Source organism: Sminthopsis crassicaudata, chromosome 2, assembly GCF_048593235.1.
Source record: "Sminthopsis crassicaudata isolate SCR6 chromosome 2, ASM4859323v1, whole genome shotgun sequence".
Classification (NCBI taxonomy): Eukaryota; Metazoa; Chordata; class Mammalia; order Dasyuromorphia; family Dasyuridae; genus Sminthopsis; species Sminthopsis crassicaudata.
In genome coordinates this window covers 160,781,939-160,806,614 of record NC_133618.1, presented here as the reverse complement: position 1 = coordinate 160,806,614, position 24,676 = coordinate 160,781,939, and the positions used below count along the sequence as shown (strand labels likewise).

Sequence of the window (24,676 nt, the reverse complement as noted above, 5' to 3'; positions counted from 1 at the left end):
ACCCAATACATTATGAATGTGCTCCATTAGCAAAATATATACTGATCCATTTAGCACAAGTCAGAATACCAGATCAATGATAATTCTGAAAGATATACTTAGTTATTAAGAGATACTTAAATTTTTTCATATACATTAGCATAAAAATTAATTATCTCTTAGAAATTTTGCCTTCTGAAGCTGGGAATATGTTTTATTTGGTAAAGCTACTTTACTGACCCAGATATTTAAATCAACTTATTCTTTCAGCAAGCTTTAACTTCTCTAAAGCTTAGTGTCTAATGATTTGCCTTCACTTGCAAATTTCATCAGAATGAATTCTCTAAAAAATGAGATCAAAGAATTTTTTGTGTTAATCTTTTTATTTATATCATCTTCATTTCTTAATTAATATTGACCCAAGGAGTCATCTCTTGTAACAAAGAACAAAAGAAAAGTGGGGGAGTGGGGGGAAAAGGTGTAATAAAATTAACTAAGACACACCTAGCAACACATGTATGAGAACTAAGCACTTTAAAATATAAAACCTTCTGAAAGAGATGTCAAGTGCTTGCATCATATTCCTGCTACTTACTCTAGACCCCACACTATTCAATGTACTTTTCTTCTCCAAGTATCCCTTCACCATCAGTCTCCAGCACAAAATATTGGTGACTTGTATACAAAAGCACCTGATTATTGAAGAAGTATTGCAAGTACCTAAGACATATTCATGAAGATAAAAAGTGATATTAAAAAAAATTTGATTTTTAAAGAAACACTATATTCAAATCAATGCTGTATTTTGTGTCTGATAATTATAAAGATCTAAATCCTGTGAAACAATGTGTATATTATAGCACTGTAAAGATCCTTTTAATCAATATAAGGAGGCTATTTTAAAAGGTGCCATTTAATTTAACCGAGCTTCAATAAGTGATTCTTCTCTTCTGGGATTCTGTATTAGTCTTCTGTCAAACTTCGTAACACTACAATATAAGGATTTTTGGGTATTATCAATCAAGAGCTTAACTTTTCTTTAAACATAATTAATGATTAATATAACATAATAATCTTATTTAAATCAAATAAGTTCCTTTTTTGGAGATTATAAAATTCAAGAAATCATAAAATAATTCTCTTTAAAGCTCCCAACCTCTTAGAACTAAAGGACAAAATGAAAATGAAAAGAATGCACTGATCATTTGAAAAAAATTCCAAAATGAAAACTTGGAGACTCCCAAACACTGAGCTAGTTCTGGAAATGTGTATGTCAACTCATAATCAATATGTACATCCCTGGAAAGTAAACTGCCAAGATAAGTGATCTTATCTACAGCATCCAGAATTTCTCCATTTGTTATAACTGATAGCTCCATGTATAGATGGCATGGTGCTGGCTGTTGGAGAACCTCTTTAATTGTTAGTTAAAATTGGGCAAATAGAAGAAAAATGATCCATATTTTGTTGTATCTCAGCCTCAGAGGCTATATTGAGTGTACAATCATCTGTAAACAAAAAGTCATGCACCAATTCTCCCTTTGCTTTACTCTTTGACTAAATTCACTTTAATGCATTTTTGTCTTAGTTGAAAACATTGACAACATCAGTGAAAACATCATGTTAAAAAGCATTGGAGTAAAACATGGGTCTATTTTATTCTATTTGTGGCTGGGAAAATGCAAAAGCCTTGTCCATTATTTAGAACCTGTGCAAGAATGCCATCTTGAAACTGGAATACAATACTGATGATACAATACTTCTCAGGGCATCTACATTTTGCTATGATCATCCACAAGCACTTATAGACTAACAGTTTCAAAAGTTGTGGTTAGATAGATAAATTTCATAATCAGACCCCTGTTCTGCTCCTGGCATTTCTCCTGATGTGGTTAGGCAGCAATATCATGTTGACCATTCCTCAGCCCTTTCTGATGCCATATTGGCTCTTGGGTAGATGACAGTAACAAACTATTCACACGTGGAAAAGCACTAACGCATTCTAATCAATTGATGTTGAGCTTTCTGATAGCTGTCTTGCCTTGGAGCACTGTTTCTGCTGACTGTGAATGTTTAGCTTGAGGATGAGTCTATGATTGCTGGATAATGCACTCTCACTTCCTCTGTGTTTTCCCTTTATGATACATGGTTTATTGAAAGCCAATGTTTGTTGTGAGGGTGCATCCATGACATTTTGTTGTGTTTAGATAAATGGAAGACAGTGTTGGTGATGAGAAGTCATAAGACACATATCTTCAGTAGTAAGTGACTGTTGCTGTTTCCAACTTCATTCCTTGCAAGGACTCTCTGCCATGTTTGACAGTCTTACTTTGACATTTAAGTCACACAAAATTACTTGTCCTCTTTCAGCACTCTGAAGAGGAGGATCTCCAGGTTTTCATAAAATTTTTTACTTCATCTAGCTTCATTATAGTGGGAGCACATGCACTGATGATGATGATGTAGCACTTTATTTCAAGTAGCAATTGCATTATCATGAGCCTGTCATTCACTCCTTTTGAGAAACATACAAGCTTGCTGACTATATTAGACGTGATGCAAAATTGATACCAGTTTCACAATGTTTCCATCACTGTGGCAGCTCTAGAAAAACATGTATCCAGCTCTAAATTTGGTAAGCTACTCTTCATTTGCCAATCTTGTTTTACTCAGGACTACTATATGGATGTGATACCTGCTGGGTTCTCTTGTGACAAGAGCTGTTTATCTTTCAGGTCCAATGGATTTCTTTTTATCCATATGTGTGTGCCCATTCCATGTACTGCAGGAAGTGGAATCATCTTCACAAAAGTTTTTGTACTGCTGAATACTATAAATGCTTATCTGTTTCTGTAAGGGCTTCTACAGGAGTTTCCTTTGAAAACCACATGAAATATATTGTATTTAACTTATACTTTAACATGTTTATTTAACATGTATTGGTCAACCTGCTATCTAGGGGAAAGGGTAAGGGGAAGGACGGGAAAAGTTGGAACAAAAGGTTTTGCAATTGTCAATGCTGAAAAATTACCCATTTACCTTGTAAATAAAAAGCTATAATAATAATAAAAAAAAGAAAGCCACATGAAACCGAGCTTCTGGACAGGGTCTGACAGAATGGAGCCCCTCTGCAATTCAAGAAACTTGAAAACTTCCAAGAAAGGTCAGTCTCATTGGGTGAAAAGAGGTTTTAGCCCAGCTCAAACAGACTCTGGGAAAGCCAGTGAGAAAGTTTTAATCACAGCAGATCAGTCGGTCCTGGCTCAGCAGAGGAGGACAGCAGGGGGCAGCCTCCAGTCCCAGATCAGAAGACAAACTTTGAGAAACCAGGCTGTTTCCTGAAAAGAACAGGCAGAGCTACCCCTGCAAAAACACAAGGGGACACTGTGCTCAAAGCCAAGGCTCAGAACTGCACCGGAAGCTTGGGATAGCTCCTCCCCTATACCCCAGGAGCAGATCTCAACCATAAGTTACAAAAGAGGAAATACCAAAAGAAAAGGAGCAAGAAACAGAAAAGGACCTTGACCAGAGAAATCTACTATGGTGACAGAGCAGACAAAAGCACAAACTCAGAGGAGGGCAGAATGTCCACATAGGAAATTTCAAAATTGGTCTCAAGCCCAAAGAGTCTTCTTGGAAATGCTCAAAAAAAAGACTTCAAAAGGCAAATGAAAGAAGTAGAAGAAAAAAATGAGAAAAGAAATGAGAAATATGCATGAGAGAATCAGTAGTTTAGAAAAGGAAAGAAAAAAAATTGTCTGAAAAAAACAATTCCTTAAACAGTAGGAAAAACCAAGTGGAAAGAGAGATACAAGAGCTTCTGCAGGAATTCTATCGTCTCTGGATGCTGCCATGTCTTAGGCTAAGAAAGTCCATTATGTCCCTGGTCTTTGACTTATGCTTAGAAAGCAATTTAGAAAGGCAAGGATGGCCAGGAATTTGAGGTCCAGACTTTTCCTTAGATAAGCTGCTTACTTATTATTTGCTAGAGGGATGGAGAGGTAAAGAAGAAGATAGAGGGGAAAAGCCCATCCCTTCAGAGGCAAAAACTCCCTCCCATTCACTTTGCTATACTCCAAAAGAAAGATGTAAAGGAAAAGATGGAGGCTGAGAATGTTTGTTGGCAAATTGTACACTGTCCTCTTAACAAGGTGCCAAATAGGTATGTTTATATTGCATAGTGGGAGAGATATGCTCATCAAATTGACCAAGAGAAATTCCCTTGATCAACATCTCCTTAAATTGAAATCCTATATCCATGTGGCATAGTTTGCCTGACATAAATTTCATATTCAGAGAGGTAGATTACTTCTCTCTTCACTTCAAAACTCATGCTATCCTGTTTCTGACACCACCAAATCTTTCAGCTAACAGAAAATTGTAATCACACCTATTAAAACTATGAAAATTTTACAGGCTTCATAGAAGCCTAAAATGAGAAAGAGCTTTTCCAAGAGGGTATGTACCATTTCAAAATATGAATGATGGATGACATAGAACCCAAAGAAATCCCTTCTGAACACTTGATGTCATTTAAGATCTCAATACTTCCATACTAGGGTGGACCCATGATCACAGCATTGTGAGTACTTCCTCCCCCTAATCAGAATGCATTCTTTCTTTGTCCTTTCTTATCATCCTAGGTGATTTTTTTTTCATCTTTTTCTGTGAATCTTTAATAATGAATATGCACTACCCTTTGACCCAGCAGTGTTACTATTGGGCTTATATCCCAAAGAGATTTTAAAGAAGGTAAAGGGACCTGTATGTGCAAGAATGTTTGTGGCAGCCCTCTTTGTAATGGCCAGAAACTGGAAACTGAGTGGATGCCCAACAATTGGAAAATGGCTGAATAAGTTATGGTATATGAATACTATGGAATACTACTGATTCCAATAAGAAATGACCAGCAGGATGATTTCAGAGAGGCCTGGAGAGACTTACATGAGCTGATGCTAAGTGTAGTAAGCAGAACCAGGAAATCATTATACACTGCAACAAGAAGACTATATGATGATCAATTCTGATGGACGTGGCTCTCTTCAACAATGAGATGAACCAAATCAGTTCCAATAGAGCAGTAATGAACTGAACCAGCTACACCCAGGGAAAGGACTCTGGGAGATGAGTATGAACCACTACATAGAATTCCCAATTCCTCTATTTTTGTCCATCTGCATTTTTGATTTCCTTCACAGGTTAATTGTACATTATTTCAAAGTCTGATTTTTTTTTTGTGCAGCAAAATAACTATGTAGATTGTGTGTGTGTATATTTTTTACATATACACACACACATATAGTATTTAACATATACTTTAACATATTTAACGTGTATTGGTCTACCTACCATCTCAGGGAGGGGGTGGGGGGAAAGAGGGGAAAAGTTGGAACAAAAGGCTTGGCAATTGTCCTTGCTGAAAAATTACCCATGCATATATCTTGTAAATAAAAAGCTATAATAAAAATAATGAATATGCACAATGCATAGGAGTATTATCTATTAATCCTTTAATATTTTATGAATACAGCATTTGGGATTTACATGGTTTCCCTTACTATTACTAAATGACATAATACTTTTTTATAATAAAAAATTGAAGTTAAAGCATGTCTCTATTTTGAGGCCCATTCAATTGAGATTTAGTTATTTCAGCACCAGAAAGGTAGTCTATACTATAAACTTAGAAGATAATGTTCTATCAAATCTCTACTATAGAGGAATAAAGACAGGAAATTTATTGAGGCAAAATTTCTGAGTTTAGTTCTTGGTCTGCCAATTGCTCACTTTATTATAAATTTACATTAGTTCTCTAGTAATAATAATAATAATAATAAATTCACAAAGTGCTTAAAGATTGGCAAAATACTTTAAAAAAAGGACTTTGTGATATTTGTGAAAAAATAGAGGAATTGTTCAACATATGTTGGATCACTTGCTAATGGGGGGAAAGGATAGAGAAAGGGAGGGGAAAAAATTGGAACACAGGATTTTGCAGGGGTAAATGTCAAAAATTATCCATGTATATATTTTGAAAATAAAAAGCTTTCATTAAAAAAAAAGAACAAAAAAAAAAAAAAAAAAGAAATTTGTGAATGAAGTGAGAAGAGCCAGGAACACTGAACACAGTAATAGCAACACTGTACAGAAATCAACAATAATTAACTTAGCTCTTCTCAGCAACATAATGATCCAAGACAACTCAAAAGACTCATGATGGAAAAGGATATCCACATCCAGAGAAAGAATTTGTGAAATGTGAATATAGATTGAAACATACTATTTTTTCTTTCTTTTTTTCTTTTTTAAATTGTAATTTTTTTTACAAACTGCTTCTTCTTTCCCAACATAACTAATCTGGAAATATGTCTTACATGTTTGCACATACATAACCTAGATCAAATTATTTACCATCCTAATTAGGGAGAGGCGAGAGAAGGGAAAAATTTTGGAACTCAAAATTTTGTCAAAAATGAATGTTAAAAATTGTCTTTAAATATAACTGGAAAATACTATTTGAGTATTTTTTAAAAAGAACTTCGTGAAATTATCCTTATTTTATGACTGAGGGGAAAAGATTCAGCAGGATGAAGTTAGCTCATTGTCACTAAGACTACTGGACTTGGAGCTGTAATTTAAACCTGTCTTCTGGTTCTAAGTCAAAAATATTTTCTACAATTCTATTCTATTTATCTAGGTTTATTCTGAATTCTATATATGAATGTATATATGAATGCCAATTAAATCTTGTCCTTTTATTTCATTACTAATATTTATCTGAATTGACTTAGATGGTAGAATGATACTTTTGCTCTGAAATACAGGTATAAAGACACAAAGATTCACATAACTATGCAATACAAGTAACAATGTAATTTTGTTTACATGAAAATGAGATGTCATCATGATTTTGTTATTCCCTCTTATGGAACTACATGAGTATATTAGAAATGCCTCTACAAAATAGGTTACAAAACTGTATCTTATTTTTTTTAAGGTCATTAAAAGGATATTGTTTTTCCTTCAATTACATGTAAAAACAATTTTAACTGTTTTCTTTTTTAAATTTTGAATTCCCAATTATCTCCTTCCTTACTCTCCCCCCAATTAGCAAGCAATTAGACATAGGTTATACATGCATAGTCATGCAAAACACATTTTCATGTGAGTCTTGCTATGAAATAAATCATAGGAAAAAAACCTCAACCCCAAAATAAAGAAAAAGTGCACCAATTTTTTCTCTGTAGATGGATAGCACCTTTAATCACATATCCTTCAGAATTGTCTTAGGTCATCGTACTGCTGAGAAGAGCTGTTTGGTACAGTTAGATGGCACAGTGGATAAAGCACTGGCCCTGGACTCAGGAGATTAGCTGTCATTCACATTGCATATCATATAACATTGCTGTTACTGTGTACAATGTTTTCCTGGTTCTGCTCATTTCATTTTACATCAGTTCATGTAAGTTTTTTCCAGGTTTTTCTGAATAGCCTGCTTGCTATTTCTCATAGAAGTATATCACACACACACACACACACACACACACACACAGATATGTACATGTATGTATGTATGCACAAAAATAGCACTATCACAATCAACTACTTCTTCAGCCATTCACCAACTGATAGACATAAGCTCTTTGCCACCACTAAATGAGCTACTATAAATATTTTTGTACATTTTTTTGCTTCTCATCTTTCTGCGATTCAGATGTAATATAACTGGATAAAAAGGTATGCGTTAAAACTATCTTCTGACTTAAAGTTTTGCCCATATACAATAAAAACATACATGGAGAAAAATACAAAACAGGCATTTTTCCCCAGTTATATTGGACTTTTGTAACATTCTGAGAAAAAGACGTAAATTTCACATAAAAGTCAACTAGGACTTTGAAAAAATCAGGCTCTGGGCTTAAAAGGAATGAAATATAGTTCTAGTTATTATGTCATGTCTGCTTAAATTTCAATAAAGCATTTGTTAGGAATCTCTGATAATACTTATTATGATGATTTATGATTATTATGAATGAATGCTTTTGTTTTCTAATATTATTGGTACTAGTAGGAAAAATGTTGGGACTAGAAGAAGATCAAATAAGACAACAGGGTCACATTGGAAGATGTGAGTAGAAACCAAATCAAAATTAGTGAACCAAAAGCAATTCTAAAATTGTCCCTATAAAATCTAAAAAAAATTTTTTTAATACAACACGACACATTTCCTCATAGGAACATTTCCTATGAGACTTTAAAGTACTATTTCCTTGCTTCTTCAAATTTTGTCTGCAATTAGGATATACTGCCACCTGGTGAACATCAGAGTCATGATTAGAGCCATAGAGTGCTTAGTTAAGATCTGTGGAAACCAGGGGCTTCTATAATTTAATGGAGAAAGTCTCCATCATCCTTAAGTCCCTTCTTTTCCCTGACCCCACATATCCAATCAATTGACAAATCTTGTCTTTTCTTTTTCAAAAGTTATCTCCTGAATTCAATTTCTCCTCATTATTCATAAGGCCGTAATCTTGGTCTGGCCATTCATCACCTTTTTTTTTTCTTCCTCCTCTCCCATTTTCTTTTGAGGCAATTGAGGTTAAGTATTCAGGGTCACACAGCTAGTGAGACTGGATTTGAACTCAGGTCCTCCTGACCCCAGGACCAGGGCTCTCCCTTGGGCCATCTAGCTGCCCCTCTTCTCATCACCTTTTGACAATGATAGCTTAGTTGTTCTCCTCACCTCAAACATTCTCCTTCTGCAGTTTACCATTTACCTGACTGCCAAAATGATTTTTCTGAACATGTCACTCCTCACCTCAGCAGACCTCTCTGTGGCTTCTTTAAGGTTAAATGTAAACTCTCATTTAAAAACGTTCACAACCTGGGCCTTTTACATTATCTCCTTTCATGCTTTATGATCCAGATGTGCTATTCTTAGTATTCCTCACACATACACTCTATCTTCCATCTTCATCCCTTCGCTTAGGTATTCTGTGCCTGGAATGTACTATCTCTGACTTTAAAAGTCTCTTAGAACTCCTTGTTTCATTCAAGATTTGGTTTAAGAATCACCTTCTATACAAAGCCTTCACTGGTCTTCAAAGTAATAGTGCTCTCCTTTCCAAAATTATCTTACATTTTGGGGCATATACATTCTGTATATAATACATAGGGATACCCACATACATGTGTCTATACACACACATATGTTTTCTCTTACCTAACCCCAGAATGTAAATTCTTTGAAGGCAAGAACTGTTTCATTTTTGTCTGGTACCCAGTTCAGTGCCTACCACAAAGTAAGCTCTTAATATAGTCTTCATCATGGATGGAATGACTAAACATTTAGTATGTGTAAGAGACTATGCTAGATAAATTAAAAAAAAAAAAAAGACTATCATTGCCCTTGAGCAGTTTGAAACCCAGTAGGACAGATACACACACAAATACACACACATATATACATCTACACATATACATACATATATATATGTACATATAGTACTTAAGTATGTATACATATGTATGAATATACTACTATATATGCAAAGAAGTCTTGAAAAATGTATAGTAATGGAAATATATATGGTGAGATTAGACTACAAAACATTACAAATGAGGAATTATAATTGAAGAACAGTATAACAGATTTTATCAAAGAAATATATGAACCAAAAAGATATACTGGTGATAGGCTGAGATGGGCTTTACTAGTACTCTCATAATGTCAAAGAACAGAAAAAGAAGGCCTCTAGCACAGAAGGTGAATCCTCTATAAGAGGAAATGTAGAAGTCACCCAGGATAAGCAGAAGTTGCAATTTACATCACTGGAAGGGTAATCTATATCAACAGTTCCCAGATCCATCTGAGTATTTTAAGGAAAATAAGACATATTAACATATTATAATATAAAACATAAGATAGTAAGTTCAGAGGACAAGTATAAAGTACTATATAGTATGAGACATTCAGGGAAGAAGAAATAATTTCTGGATAGAAGAATAAAAGAAAACTACAAGCCATTTCCCAATTGATAAATAGTCAAAAGGATATAAAGACAATTTTCAGATGAAGAAATTAAAACCATTTTTATTCATATAAAAATGCTTTAAATCACTATTGAACAGAGAAATGCAAATTAAGACAACTCTGAGAAACCACTACACCTCTCAGACTGGCTAAGATGACAGGAAAAGATAATGATGAATGTTGGAGGGAATGAGGGAAAACTGGGACACTAATATATTGTTGGTGGAATTGTAAACTGATCCAACTATTCTGGAGAACAATTTGGAACTATGCCCAAAGGGCTATCAAACTGTGCATACCCTTTGCTTTAGCTGTGTCTGTCTCTACTGGGTCTGTATCAAGAAATCATAAGAAAGGGAAAAGGACCCATACATGCAAAAAGGTTTGCAGCAGCTCTTTTTGTAGTGGCAGAAAATTGGTATCCATAAGGTGGGAAAAGGCTGAATAAGTCATGATATATTATTTTTGGTAAATGAAGTTATGGAATATTATTGTTCTATAAGAAATGATCAGCAGGATTATTTCAGAAAGGTTTGGGGAGACTTACATGAACTGATGCTAAGTGAAGTGAATAGTACCAGGAGAACACAAGGTTTTTCCTGGGTGAATGTTAAAAACTATCTTTGCATGTATTTTGAAAAATAAAGAACTATTATTATTATTTTTAAAAAAGAATAAAAGAAAGCTTCATGAGAGAGATGTTATCGATAGAATTTGAATGAGATTGGAGAATAGGACATACATAATGTGAGCAAATGCACAGAACTATAAAAAAATCAAGTTAAGATCTGTGAAGAATAAATAGTCCAGAATATCAGTATTATATAGCATTCATGAAAAATAGTAAAAGGAATAGAAAAGAAGGTAGGGCCACACTGATTGTGAAGGGCCATGATTTCTAGGTTTAAGGAATTTGGATGTTATTTGGTAAGCAAAGGAGATGAATAAAGATTTTTAGTAGAGGATGATATGATAAAGGCTGTGTTTTAGGAAGATAGTATGAAAGATATATTAACAGAAGCAGGGATTTGAGAGAAGTAGATAAACTAGAAGCCAACTATGAAACTTCTAGCCAGCAGTAATGAGGACCTCAACTAAGGCTAGGAGCATGGAAATGAAGAAATTGAATTGTGGACAAGGAATTGACAGGATTTGAAAACTGATTTTATGTGAAGATTAGGGTTAGAAATTAAGGACAGAAATAACAAAAAATCAATCCAGTATTTTAAAGCATGAAAAGCTTAAATTGTGATGTTATTAACAAAATGGAAAGTTAGAAATGGCAATTTAAAGGAAAGATAAATTTGGTTTTAAATATGTTAAACAAGTTCCTGGTGAGACATAAAAGGAGCTATATATATATTTGGCAGTAGAACACTGGAGAGCTGCCAGGAGTAAATATCATTTAAAAACTCATCCTCATAAAGATAATAGCTGAAACTGAGGGTAGGCAAGATCATTAAATGTCTGGAATGTAGAAAGAAAAAAGAACCTTATATATAACTTCACAGGGGGAATTAGTGTTCTACTCCTTTTATCAAATACATGAAGATTAATTTTGGTATCCATAGGAAAAAAATTGACAGGGGTAATTTAATCAGATTAAGTGTACTTCCTACATTTATAGTTAACTTCCTCCTAAACTGATGATTTTGTAGAAAATTAGTTGACATGCTCAAGGAAGAAACAGACCATACTTGTAGAATCTATGTATCCTAATACACTCTAGAGCCAGTAGAGGTCTCAGAAGGGCTGCAAAGGAGACAAGAGTGTTCTTCCAGCTTGCTATTCTAGTTGAGTGTCCTGCAGTCTTAATTTGTGAGAAGAGGGAAAAGACGGCAGGCAACCTCCCAGACGGTTAGTAGGAGTTGTAACACCACAGACTGACAGCAACTATCCGGGTACAGCTCAGACTAGCTAACCAGGAGTAGCAACTTCCAAGGAAGTTCCCAGAAAGTCTCAGGAAGATGGAAATATCAAAGATGACATCACCAAGTTTCCTTTTTTATAATCTCTTTTAGTAATGTCCCAGTTTCTGGAGATTCTAGAGCAGTGATTAGAAGGCTCAACTTTCTTAACCTTGCTTAGGAGGCAGAAATTTATCTATAGGTAATAGGGTGCTACAAAATTTCATTTGGCCTAAATTGAACATAATCACATTTTAGAAACAGGAAGAGATCTACCCAGCAGTTTAAGTAAAACACAGAAACAAAACTGCAATAGATTGCGTGGGCAAAAGAAAAACAATTCAAGTATCCTAAAAAGCTTTCTTTATCTTCTAATAAACTCTTCCCATTGTCAAGAGAAAGGCCTTGAGGCTTGCTCCACATAAAAGATAATACAGCCAGTGCTCAAAATGTAGTGTTGCAACTTTCCCTTCTGATTCTATATTAAGAATGCTGACCTAAATAGGGAGAAAGGAGTAGGAAATTTGAAAGGATTCTAATAATAAGGAGAAAAGGCATCAATCGATTAATATATAGTCCTGAATGGATATGATTACATTCTCTAGAAAAACTATTTAGAAAGTATTGGTGGGGCAGCTAGATGATGCAGTGAATAGAGCACTGGACCTGAAGTCTGAAGGACTTGAGTTCAAATTTGAACTTAGACACTTTATATTTATTAGTATGACGCTGAGCAAGTTACTTAATCCCAATTACCTTGCAAAAAAAAAAAAAAAAAAAAAAAAAAAAAAAAAAAAAAAGAACGTGTAGAATTCAAGACCAGCACTTGTCATTAGGGGCAGTTAGGTAGTGCAATGGATAAGTAAAACCAGAGTTCAAAACCAACCTCAGATGCTTACACCTGTGTAATCCTGGGCAAGTCACTTTTGTCTGTCTCAGTTTCTTCATCTTTGAAAATGGGGATAACAATAATACCAACCTCAAAGGTAAATATGAAGGTAGAGTGAGATAAGTTGTAAAGTGTTACATGAATTCTATTATTACTATTGATTACAAAAATTTAAATGGCAACATTTATATACATCATGAAAAGCTAGATATTATGGAAAATACTACAATAGTCATAGTTTTATTGATACCTATCCAGAAGAACACCCACTTTATCAAACAGAAAATAAGCTGGTGCTGAAAAATAGAAGGAATGATCAACTGAACTGAGTTTAAGTGTCATGAAAATCAAGGTATTATGACATTATAAATTTAGAACCAGAAAGAACACAGTTGGTCATTCAGTTCAATCCTCTCCTGTTACAGATGAGAAAACTGAGGCCCAGGGAAGGTAAGAAGTTGTTCAAAGTTAGCTAGGATCACCAAAAGGGACTGAGAATTGGTCTAGACTTCTTTAATTAGCAATTAGAAAGTTACAAGTGACTTTTTTTTTGCAAGGAATTTCAGTAGAGTATGGGAGAAGAGGAAGTAGATTATATTCTAACCTCTTATTTTAAATCGATAACTTTCTATTTATATATATTTTTGATAGATAATATATACTGTTGGGTCTTTTAAAAATCATTTTGTAATCCTCTCCTCTTTTTGCATAGGTAGGTAAAGCATTTAAAGACATATGTGTGAGGCACTATGCTAAGCACTGGAATACAAAAACAATAAAATAAACATCTTAGAGGAATTTTCATATAGGGTAACTTTCTTTTTCTTTTTTTTTTCTAATTGTTTAAGAAACCTTTTAATAGTTTGATTAATTAGGAACTAAATTTAAAATTACTATGAATCAATTCTATTACTATTATCATTCATTATTTAGTTTCATCATCATTATTATACTGGTGCAGTAGGGTAACTTTCAAATTCATTGATATTTAATGCTTTAATAGCAAAATTAAATTTGCTTTTCCCCTCTATTATATTCTACTATATATATATATATATATATATATATATATATATATATATAATATAATTTTTTATCAGTAAGGACTGTTACATCGTATTTCATCAGTATTAACATACATTACACACACTTTACAACTATTATCTCATTTTACTTTCACGGTTACCTTTGAGATTGGTACTCTTAGTATCCCCACTTTTAAAGATGAGGAAACTGAGGCAGACAGAAGTGACTTGCCCAGGATCAGATAAGCATCTAAGATTGGATTTGAACTCTGGTGTTATTTATCCATTGCACTACCTAATTGCCCCTAATGACAAATCATTACACACATTCTAAACTTTTTGTTATCTCTTTAAGGTTTTTTTTTTTGTTTTGTTTTTTTATATTATATGCCTTTATTCAGGCTTGTTCCAATGGTCTTGTGATGAAGAGACATCTACACCCAGAGAGAGGACTGTGGGGACTGGGTTGTAGATCACAAAATGATATTTTCACTTTTTTATTTTTGTTTGATTGCTTTTTGTTTTCTTTCTCATTTTTTTCCCCTTTTTGATCTGATTTTTCTTGTGCAGCATAATTCTGGAAATTTGTATAGAAGAACTGTGCATGCTTAACATATACAGGATTACTTGTTTTTTGGAGGAGTTGGGGAAAAGGGAGAAAAAAATTTAGAATATAAAAATTTTGCAAGGGCGAATGCTGAAAATTTATCTATGTATATGTTTTGAAAATAAAAATCTTTAAAAAAGAAATTATACATGTGTGACTCAATCTCTGCCTCAATTTCCCCACCTATAAAATAATAATAGCACCCAGCTCACAGGATTTTTGTCAAGGGAAAGCATCCTAATTTCCGTGGTATAGACATGTGAGTTTGATAATATTAACTTTCCTCTCTTTCCAAAATTCACCAATTCTTCATTGTGACGCTAACAAATGTGTTTATTTTGACATGACAATTTGCAACTTCCACACAGGGGTTCCTAAATTTAAACTTTTCTTAGGCTTTTGCTTTCTGAATTCCTTTTTCAGGGTTGATTGGTTTATCAAAGGTCTTAGTTACAAAGAGTTTTCATTAATTTGATTTCCATCTCCTTCAATATGATTGTTGTGAAATTTTACTGATTAAAACAATTCTATTGTTCTTCTATCACCTGTATAGAATTTATATTTAGCAAATGAAAGATCACTCAAAGTTGTAAAGTTGTTCTAAGATTTACAGGTTGAAATTCTGCTTGTAGGTTTGTTCTAACCTTAATATAATAAGTCCACTATCTGACTATATACAAACAATGGAAACCAGTGTTCTGTCTGGACTTTATTTTTATGTGATGTTATTCAATACTTACTATATATAACATCTTGAAAATACTTTTGATATACAGACATGAAACTTCTGAATAGTTTATAAACTTGTTTCTTTTTTTTTCTTAATTCTAAGCCCCATTTTTCAATATATTTTTTAAACATCTTCCCCTAGGTTCAAATTCCTTTGCATTGAAGTCACTGAATGTTAGATCACACATTGTATTCCATAAATGCTGAGGTTTTCTGTTTCTGTTTGTAGATGATTGAAGACTTGATAACATCAAGTTCCATAATCTTGATAAATTCACTTCTACTCAGAAGAGTAGATTCATCTTATCAGTTCACACAGGAAAAACTAAACAGATAAAGAATGTCTATTGTGCCTATATCACAATTTGCTTATATCACAATATTCAGTTAGTCTATAAGGGTATATATCTTGGATATTTCTTAAGCAGACACTGTAGAAGGCCAGTAAGCTAGATCTTCAAACCAGAAAAAGGTTAGATTGCATTTAAGAAACTGATTTTCAACAATCCAAAGTCCTTATATGGCTCTTAAGGTTCTTATACAGCAGGTTCTCAAGCCCTCTTCCCTTTCTAGGAATCCTCTTCTGGAATACTTGAGCTTGCTTGCTTACTTATTTGTTTGTTTGTTTATTTACTTGATTTTTTTTTATTAAAGGTTTTTATTTACAAAACATATGCATGGGTAACTCTTCAACACTGACTCTTGCAAAACCTTGTGTTCCAAATTTTCCCCTCCTTTGCCCCACTCCCTCCTCTGGATGGTAGATAATCCAAATACATATTAAATATGTTAAAATATATGTTAAATCCAATATATGTATACATATTTATACCATTATCTTGCTACACAAGAAAAATCAAATGAAGAAGGAAAAAAAAAAAAACAGAGAAACAAACAAAATGTAAGCAAATACCAACAGAAAAAGTGAGAATGTTGTTGTGATCCACATTCAGTTCCCATAGTCCTTTCTCTGGGTGTAGATGGCTCTCTTTATCACAAGATCATTGAAAGTGGCCTCAATCATCTCATTGTTGGAAAAAGTCTCTTTCATCAGAATTGATCATCCTATAATCTTGCTGTTGTCGTGTACAATATTCTTCTGGTTCTGCTCATTTCACTTAGCATTAGTTCATGTAAGTCTCTCCAGGCTTCTCTGAAATCATCCTGTTGATCATTTCTTATAGAACAATAATATTCCATAATATTCATATACCATAACTTAATCAGCCATTCTCCAACTGATGGGTATCTACTCCGTTTCCAATTTCTAGTCACTACAAAAAGAGCTGCAAACATTTTGCACATGAAAGAGTCCCTTTCCTTCCTTTACAAATTATTTATTTATATGCTTCCTAAAATGTAGCACCTGGAATTGAACTCAGCACTTTATATGTGGTTGATAAGGACACACAATAATATGGCAAAATTACTACTTTCCCCCGTGCCCCTTAATTCAATAGTTTGGAATAGGGCTAAATCTTAGTTTCCAGTTCATTAAATGTCCCAGCAACTGTTGCCTAATTATGCCTTATCCAGCTGAATAAATTGTAGAACTGGTTTTTTTGGACCAGTAGATCTCATTCTCTTGTAATTAAGGAGAAGAATGGCACAGGGGATAGAGTGTTACACTGAGAGTCGGGAAGACCTGAATTAAAATCCCACCTCTAACAATATATGTGTGGCTGTGAGCAGGCCATTTAACTTCTCTGAACTTCAGGCATCTTTCCAAAACAACACATTATTATAATCTGTGATGGTGGAGGGAATTCTTAGATTGCTAATATATCTCAAATTAATCTTGTTCAATTCAGTACAATTCTAACTACTGTATATTCTTTTGGATCTTTAAATGTCATCCAAGATATTGGCTATGATTTGTGCTTTTAGAGGAATACTACTTGTACTGTAACTTTCCCTTTCTAAAGCTCATAATTTCTTAAAACCATGTTTTAGAATTTTACCAGGGATTTAGAAGTTAAACTCACTTTTCTATAGTTCACAGATTCTATTCCTTTTTTTAAATGAGGACATTTGTCCTTTTCTAATTCTGTAGCATCTCTCTCAATCTGCAAGATATTTCAAAGATTACTTAGTGGCTAAGCAATAATATATGCTAGGGGTTCTTTTAGAGCCTAAGCCTAAGTCAGTCAGTCTTTATAGCTTGAAGTTTTGAGAGCCTTTAAATATTGAGCTATCCAATCTAGTGTTTGAGAAACCCAAAGATCCCAACTTTTGGGATAAGAATTCACTATTTGACAAAAACTGCTGGGAAAACTGGAAATTAGTATAGCAGAAATTAGGCATGGACCCACACTTAACACCACATACCAAGATAAGATCAAAATGGGTCCAGGATTTAGGCATAAAGAACGAGATCATAAACAAATTAGAGGAACATAGGATAGTTTACCTCTCAGACTTGTGGAGGAGGAAGGCATTTGTGACCAAAGAAGAACTAGAGATCATTATTGATCACAAAATAGAAAATTTTGATTATATCAAATTAAAAAGCCTTTGTACAAACAAAACCAAATGCAAACAAGATTAGAAGGGAAGCAACAAACTGGGAAAACATTTTTACAGTTAAAGGTTCTGATAAAGGCCTCATTTCCAAAATGAGAATTGACTCTAATTTATAAGAAATCAAGCCATTGTCCAATTGGTCAAAGGATATGAACAATTTTCAGATGATGAAATTGAAACTATTTCTACTCATATGAAAGAATGTTCCAAATCACTATTGATCAGAGAAATGCAAATTAAGATAACTCTGAGATAACACTACACACCTGTCAGATTGGCTAAGATGACAGGAACAAATAAAGATGAATGTTGGAGGGGATGTGAGGAAACTGGGACACAGATGCATTGTTGGTGGAGTTGTGAACAAATTCAATCATTCTGGACAGCAATCTGGAATTATGCCCAAAAAGTTATCAATCTGTGCATACCCTTTGATCCAGCAGTGTTACTACTGGGCTTAAATCCCAAAGAGATATTAAAGAAGGGGAAGGGACCTGTGTGTGCTGTTTGTGGCAACCCTATTCGTAGTGGCTAGAAACTGGAAAATGAGTGGATACCCATCATTTGGAGAATGGTTGGGTAAATTGTGGTATATGAATGTTATGGAATATTATTATTCTGTAAGAAATGACCAGAAGGATGAATACAGAGAGGCTTGGAAAAACTTACATGAAGTGATGCTGAGTGAAATGAGCAGAACCAGGAGATCATTATACACTTCAACAATAATACTGTATGAAGATGTATTCTGATGGAAGTGGATATCTCTGACAAAGAGAAGATCTAATTCAGTTCCAATTGATCAATGATGAACAGAATCAGCTATACCCAGAGAAGGAAGACTGGGAAATGATGTGGACTACTTGCATTTTTGTTTTTCTTCCCAGGTTATTTTTACCTTCTGAATTCAACTCTTCTTGTGCAACAAGAGAATTGTATTGTATCCAGGATATACTATAACATATTTAACATGTATAAGAATGCCTGCCATTTAGGGGAGGGAATGGTGGGAGGGAAGGGAAAAGTCAGAACAGAAGTGAGTGCAAGGGATAATGTTGTAAAAAATTACCCATGCATATGTTCTATCAATAAAAAAATTATTAAAAACTATTGAACTATCATTTCTTCATTTATTTTGGATTTCTGTTAACTGCTAACCATTGTTAGTTATCTAAATCCAAAAATCTAATCTCACTGATCTAAAAATCATTCTTGAGAAATAAAACAGAAGTTAAGTAGGAGTTAAGTAATACAACCTTTTCATCATTATCCATTTCTTCTTTGTCCATGTGACTTTCCTATCCCCCCCTTTTTTGGTGCTTCTAATATCTTTTTTTTTTTTTTTTAATGAAGCTGGGGTTAAGTGACTTGCCCAGGGTCACACAGCTAGGACGTGTTAAGTGTCTGAGATCACATTTGAACTCGGGTCCTCCTAAATTCAAGGTTGCTGCTCGATCCACTGCGCCACCTAGCTGCCCCCTAATATCTTTTTAAATAAAAAATTTATTTGTAAATAATTTTAAAATAAAAACTTCCTAAATACATGCAAAGATAGTTTTCAACATTCATTTTTATTATAGCTTTTTATTTACAAAATATATGCATGGGTAATTTTTCAGCATTGACCCTTGCAAAACTTTCTGTTCCAACTTTTCCCCTCCTTCCCACCACCCCCTCCCCTAGATGGCAGGTAGACCCATACATATTAAATATGTTAAAGTATATCAACATTCATTTTTGTAAAATCTCATGTTCCAAATTTTTCTCTTCCTTCTATCCTCCTCTCCCTTCCCCAAGACAGCAAGAAATCTGCCTATCTCCTTTTCTTTTTGATCTTCCTCTTGATGGCAATATAATTTATAAACTCCCAAATCCTTTTGGTTGTCCTTAGCATTTATTGCCAGCCTAAGCTCATTTTGGGCTTTTGAATTCCTGTTCTTTTCTTTTCTTTTTTCTGAGGCTGGGATTAAGTGACTTGCCCAGGGTCACACAGCTAGGAAGTTTTAGTGTCTGAGACCACATTTGAACTTGGGTCCTCCTGAATTCAGGGCTGGTGCTCTATTCAATGCGCCACCTAGCTGCCCCAATTCCTGTTATTTTCTTACACAGTTCTGAGAACCTCTCAGAGTTTCGGCATTAGTTGGTCTATGAAGTAAAAACCTATTTTAAGAAAAATACCAAAATAGTTTAAATTCAAATATGGTATTCAAATAAAAAAACCCTTTAAATTTAAATCAATAAAAACAACCCATATAAACAAAAGCTTTAGGGATAGGGTGTCATCAATAAAATTTTTAAGAATGTGAAGAGATCCTGAAACCAAAAAGTTTGGGAACTGTTGCTCTATGGAAGCAAGTTGGCTTTTTCCTAGCCGCTTTCTCACCCTGGATATATCTTTTTTGAAGTTCCCTCCTCCAACTGACAAGTTTTTGCCAAGAGCCATCCTTTCCGAAAATATTCAGATTATCCATGCTTACTCCTCTCTTAGATCTATTCCTGACTTTCTGCATATTTCTGCGTTATGCCAGCTTCCCTTTATTTTATTTTTTTATCTTCACCCATTAGAATGTAAAGTCCTTTAGAATAAAGGGCTGTCTTTTTTTTTTTTTGGCTTATATTTATATTCCCTCTACTTAGCACAATGAGTATGCTTTGTAAGTGCTCCATAAATTACTTATCATCTAATGTATTTGTCTAGATGCACTCTATCCCTATCTATATATTTCTATATTTCATAAACTGAAATCTATATTCTTAGTCATTTACTTATAAATATAACTTTTTTCTCTTGAATACCCTACCTTTAATTGACTATAAAGATGAAAACACCACTTGGGGCCTCAGAATATTAAGGTTTTTACCTAGGACTCTATATTTATCAAAGATTTCTAAGTTTCTTCTAGAGGCATCACTTGGATCCACAATGAGTTATCAAACTTAATAAATTTGGAGTTCTCCATCACACCCTAGATATATGCCTTGAAAAGACAGAAGACCAAAGCAGCTATTTATTGTCCTGTCAATGAACAACAGAGAGGTATATATATTGCATTAGGTTTATAAATCACTCACTCTTTTACTCACTATCTGCCTTTCTATCCAGCTATCTATTATTGATCTTCACAATAATCCTGTGAGACTGAGAGTTTAAGGGATTGGTATTCAAGACCAGGTTTCTGATTCTCTAACCACTGCTCTCCACCCATTATTATTAGTTGAACTCCTATAGATATTCCTCTTTCCATCTGAGGAAACTAAGCAACCTATTTGTTTCATAGACTCAATCTTGCATAGACTTTTGGTTACATTCTACAAACCCAATGGTATGTACATGCTATCAGATTTTTCTATTGCCTAATGAAGTAATATTTGCTTGATATCAAAGTATTTCTGTAGGATCAGATGCTCTTCCTTCTCCTTTTTGGGGAATAAGAATTTTTTTATAGAGCTGACTTAGGTTAATTGTTAAATATTAAAGGGCCTTTAATTGTATATGGATTTTTATTAGAATATTTTCCAAAGCTGTTGTAGATCTTTTGACAGTACTCAAAACCTGGTGCTGTATAACTATTAATAGCTTTTTTTGTTTGTTTGTGACAGCAAGAGAATTGGGGCTAAATAACTTGTCTAGGATCACACAGCTAATTAAGTGTCAAGTGTCTGGGGCTGGATTTGATCTCAAATCCTCTTGACTCCAAGGTAGGTACTTCATCCATGGCACCATCTACCTGCCTCATCACTAATAGCTTTAAACATGTTCTTTTCATTAAACTTTGATTTCAGCATGACATTAAGTATCTTAAAATTCTTTACCACCTTCTCCTTAATTCCTTTATGGTCATTATGTCTTACCTGGAATACAAGATATTTGAGTTTTTGTTATTATTTGTCTTTTTTTTTTTTTTTTGCTAAATATATCTTTTATTGGCCAAAAGAATAAAAATAAAAATTAATAACAGGCTTTGAAGAAATAATTCATGAACTGAATGGACCTTACACCTTCTGGCATAATCTGCTTTCCTAAATACTTTATACCAACAGATTCTTTTGCTTTTTGACTAATTATGTCCTTGAAATTTACCTAAACAAGTTCAAACCCTCCACTTTCCTTTTTATGATTCTCTGTTGTGATAATAATAATAATAATAATAATAAAAATTAAAGAAGGAGAAGGGAATAGAAGAGAAAACACATTTATATAGCAACCAACTGTGTGCCAGATGTTGTTTTAGGCTTTTTTTAAAATTACAAATATGATTTCATTTGGGAATCAACAACCTGAAAAATAGATGCTGTTATTATCCTCATTTTACAACTGAGGAAATTGAGGCAAACTAAGTGATTAAAGATCACATAGTAGATGTTTGAGATTGAATTTGAAGTTGGTCTTCCTAATTTCTACTCTATCTACTATGTACCAGCTGCTTCATTAAGTAAAATTACTTTGGAAGAACAAGAGATAAAATAAAAAAGTACTAGTTATCACAAAATCTTTGAGAAGTGTGGGAAGGAAAAGCAATGCTTCCCAAACCCCAGTTTTGTTTAAAATATTTCATCTCTCCTGTTTAGTCTTTCTGTGTATATGCATTTCTCTTTTCATTAAAAATATCTTTTTTATCTTTAAAAAAATAAGAAGAAAGAATTCAGATTTAAATAGACTTAATTAATCCTAAAAAGTTAATGGGTCAAAGAAGAAACTATGAAATGATAGTTTTACCAAACAACATGAGAAGAAAACTTCAGAGATGCACCCAAAACAGATTCAAAAAGACACTGAATCTCTGGGAGTTGATGAGATTATCAAAAGAGAGTATAGAAAGAAAAAAAAAAAGGTCCAGGGCAGAGCCTTATGGCATACACTTAATTAGTAGAAATCACAGGCATTAACATTTAACAAAAGAGATAGAGAGGAGCAAGCAGGAGAAGATCCAAGAGAAAGCAAATACTTGTGCAGAGGAGAAAGTAAGTCTCTGCTATACATTTTAAAGTAAAAGTTGCCTGATCAAATGTTAACCACTATGATTGTCTTTCAATGTACCAACAAGTCTTTCATGGGACACAAAATTGGGACCAAAGAAATGTAAACATTATCATAAATTGAAAGAATGATAAGTATTATAATAACTGACTTGAACTAAGAAAATAAAAAAGAAAACAATAAATTATTTGGGAAATATTTGTGAGATATTCAGACTGATGATTTTGAAGGGCACCTGAAAATAAGAACAAGGTCACATTTGGATAGGATCTTTGGCTTCAAATATTCTAAGCTTGATTAATCTGCTTGATTATGCCTCTCTGACCATTCAGATATGGGCACCTATCTTCAAAAGATTAATTACGAATGAGAATTATCACAGTGATTTTAATTTTGCATTTGTTTTCTCAGAAAGCTCAGGGAGGCAACCAAGTAACAGGTGATGTTCTGATAACAGTTATACCAGAAAATGGTAATGTAAGGGGTTACGATACAATTTGACAATAGTTAAATAAGAATGGAAAAGAAGTACTTTAAAAAAAAGCTGGAAATATTTTTAAATACTAGAAAATAATGTCCCCAATGATCCCTAAAGAAATCATATCTTATACTTCACCTCTTCCAGGACTGATGGCGGTGAGCAAAGGCCTGTGATCATTCCTCTTCTCCTGCCTTTCTTTTTGAGAAAGAAAATCCATTTCTTTTTTTCCAAAAAACTTGTTTGATGGGTAAAACAGGCCAATAGTTTGCGTGCCTTTGTCCTTCTTTTCTGGCATATTAGATTTTATTTTGGGAGCATATGGCCATGTTGATTGAGACTATGAAGCAAAGTAGAAAAAGTAAAACTTTAAATTTAATTTTTCTATTCTTCTTAACTTCTCTAGTCTTCACATAAAAATTACATTCAGAAGCATGAAAACTTTTTCTAGAGAAATAAACAATGAACAAAAGAAACTGTCAAAGTAAATAGAATAGGAAAGATATTGGGAAAAACAGGGAATGAAATAAACAGAAAAAAATAGTAAATGAAATAGTCTAAACTTTTTACTTTGTTTTCACTAACCCTTTTTTTCTGTTGATCATTTAAGAAGTGTTTTTGTTCATTAAATGTTACATAAGTACCACATTTATCTAGGTAAAATGGAGAGTTTCCAAAAAGGCCTAATTATGTCCAGGTAGTCGCTTATGAATTCAAGAATGCCATACTAAATTACTTTCAGCATTGTTTCTATCATCTATGAGAGGCTGTAGAAGAAGTAGGAGCAGAATGGACTAATAAAAAAAGCTGAATAAATAGGAGAGGAAAACCAAGAAGATGATTTGGAGGACTCTGGCCTTGAGAAGGAGGACAGAGATTAAATTTTAGGAGAAAGGGAGGAAAAGCTGAAGAACAATTCAGCCTCAAAGAGGAAGAGGAGTATTCAGTTGTTGGGGAAGACTGAGAGAAAAGAATTAAAAAATGGAGAAGAAAATATATTTAGAGCATCAAGATAAGTAAAAGAAAATGCTAAAATCCTAAGAGTTACAGAGAAATGAAAGAAAGGTATACATGGCCATGAAATCAATGAAAGAAGAAGATGAATGTGTCTGGTAGAAAGACATAACAGATTGTAAAGGTCTTAGGGTATTGTTTGAAAGACAAGTTGCAACCACTCACTAGCAGATTTTAAAACAAGGCTGAATACCCTTGGGGTTTTTTTTGTTTTGTGTTTTTCCTACTTTGCTATGTCTATGGAAAATTATTTTTGGGAGGTTTGGTATTTGTGGGATTTGAATAAAAATTTTTTAAAAGGCTAAGAATATTAATTACTAGAGAGAACATGTATATTATGCTGCCCTACCTCTGTCCTTTATGTGTGTCATGCATTGAGTGTACAATATTTGTATTTCTACTCTTGACAAGTAATGGTTGGTTTCTCTTCTAAAAGTGAAGGTGAGGGGGCTCAAGGAATGCTTCTCTTATCCTCACCCAGAGATTACTGGGGACAACAAAGCTTTTAAAAGTT

At 33.7% G+C, this 24,676-nt stretch overlaps 1 protein-coding gene across 14 annotated transcripts in view; it reads right to left on the bottom strand.

The window, feature by feature from the left end:
- DZANK1 (double zinc ribbon and ankyrin repeat domains 1) overlaps window positions 1-24,676 on the bottom strand; it is a 138,029-nt gene that overhangs the window by 41,569 nt on the left and 71,784 nt on the right. For all 14 annotated transcript variants that reach the window (XM_074287770.1, XM_074287769.1, XM_074287766.1 and 11 more), the window contains one exon: window positions 23,287-23,488. In XM_074287770.1, the coding sequence (XP_074143871.1) occupies window positions 23,287-23,488 (202 nt within the window). The remainder of the gene's footprint in view (window positions 1-23,286; window positions 23,489-24,676) is intronic.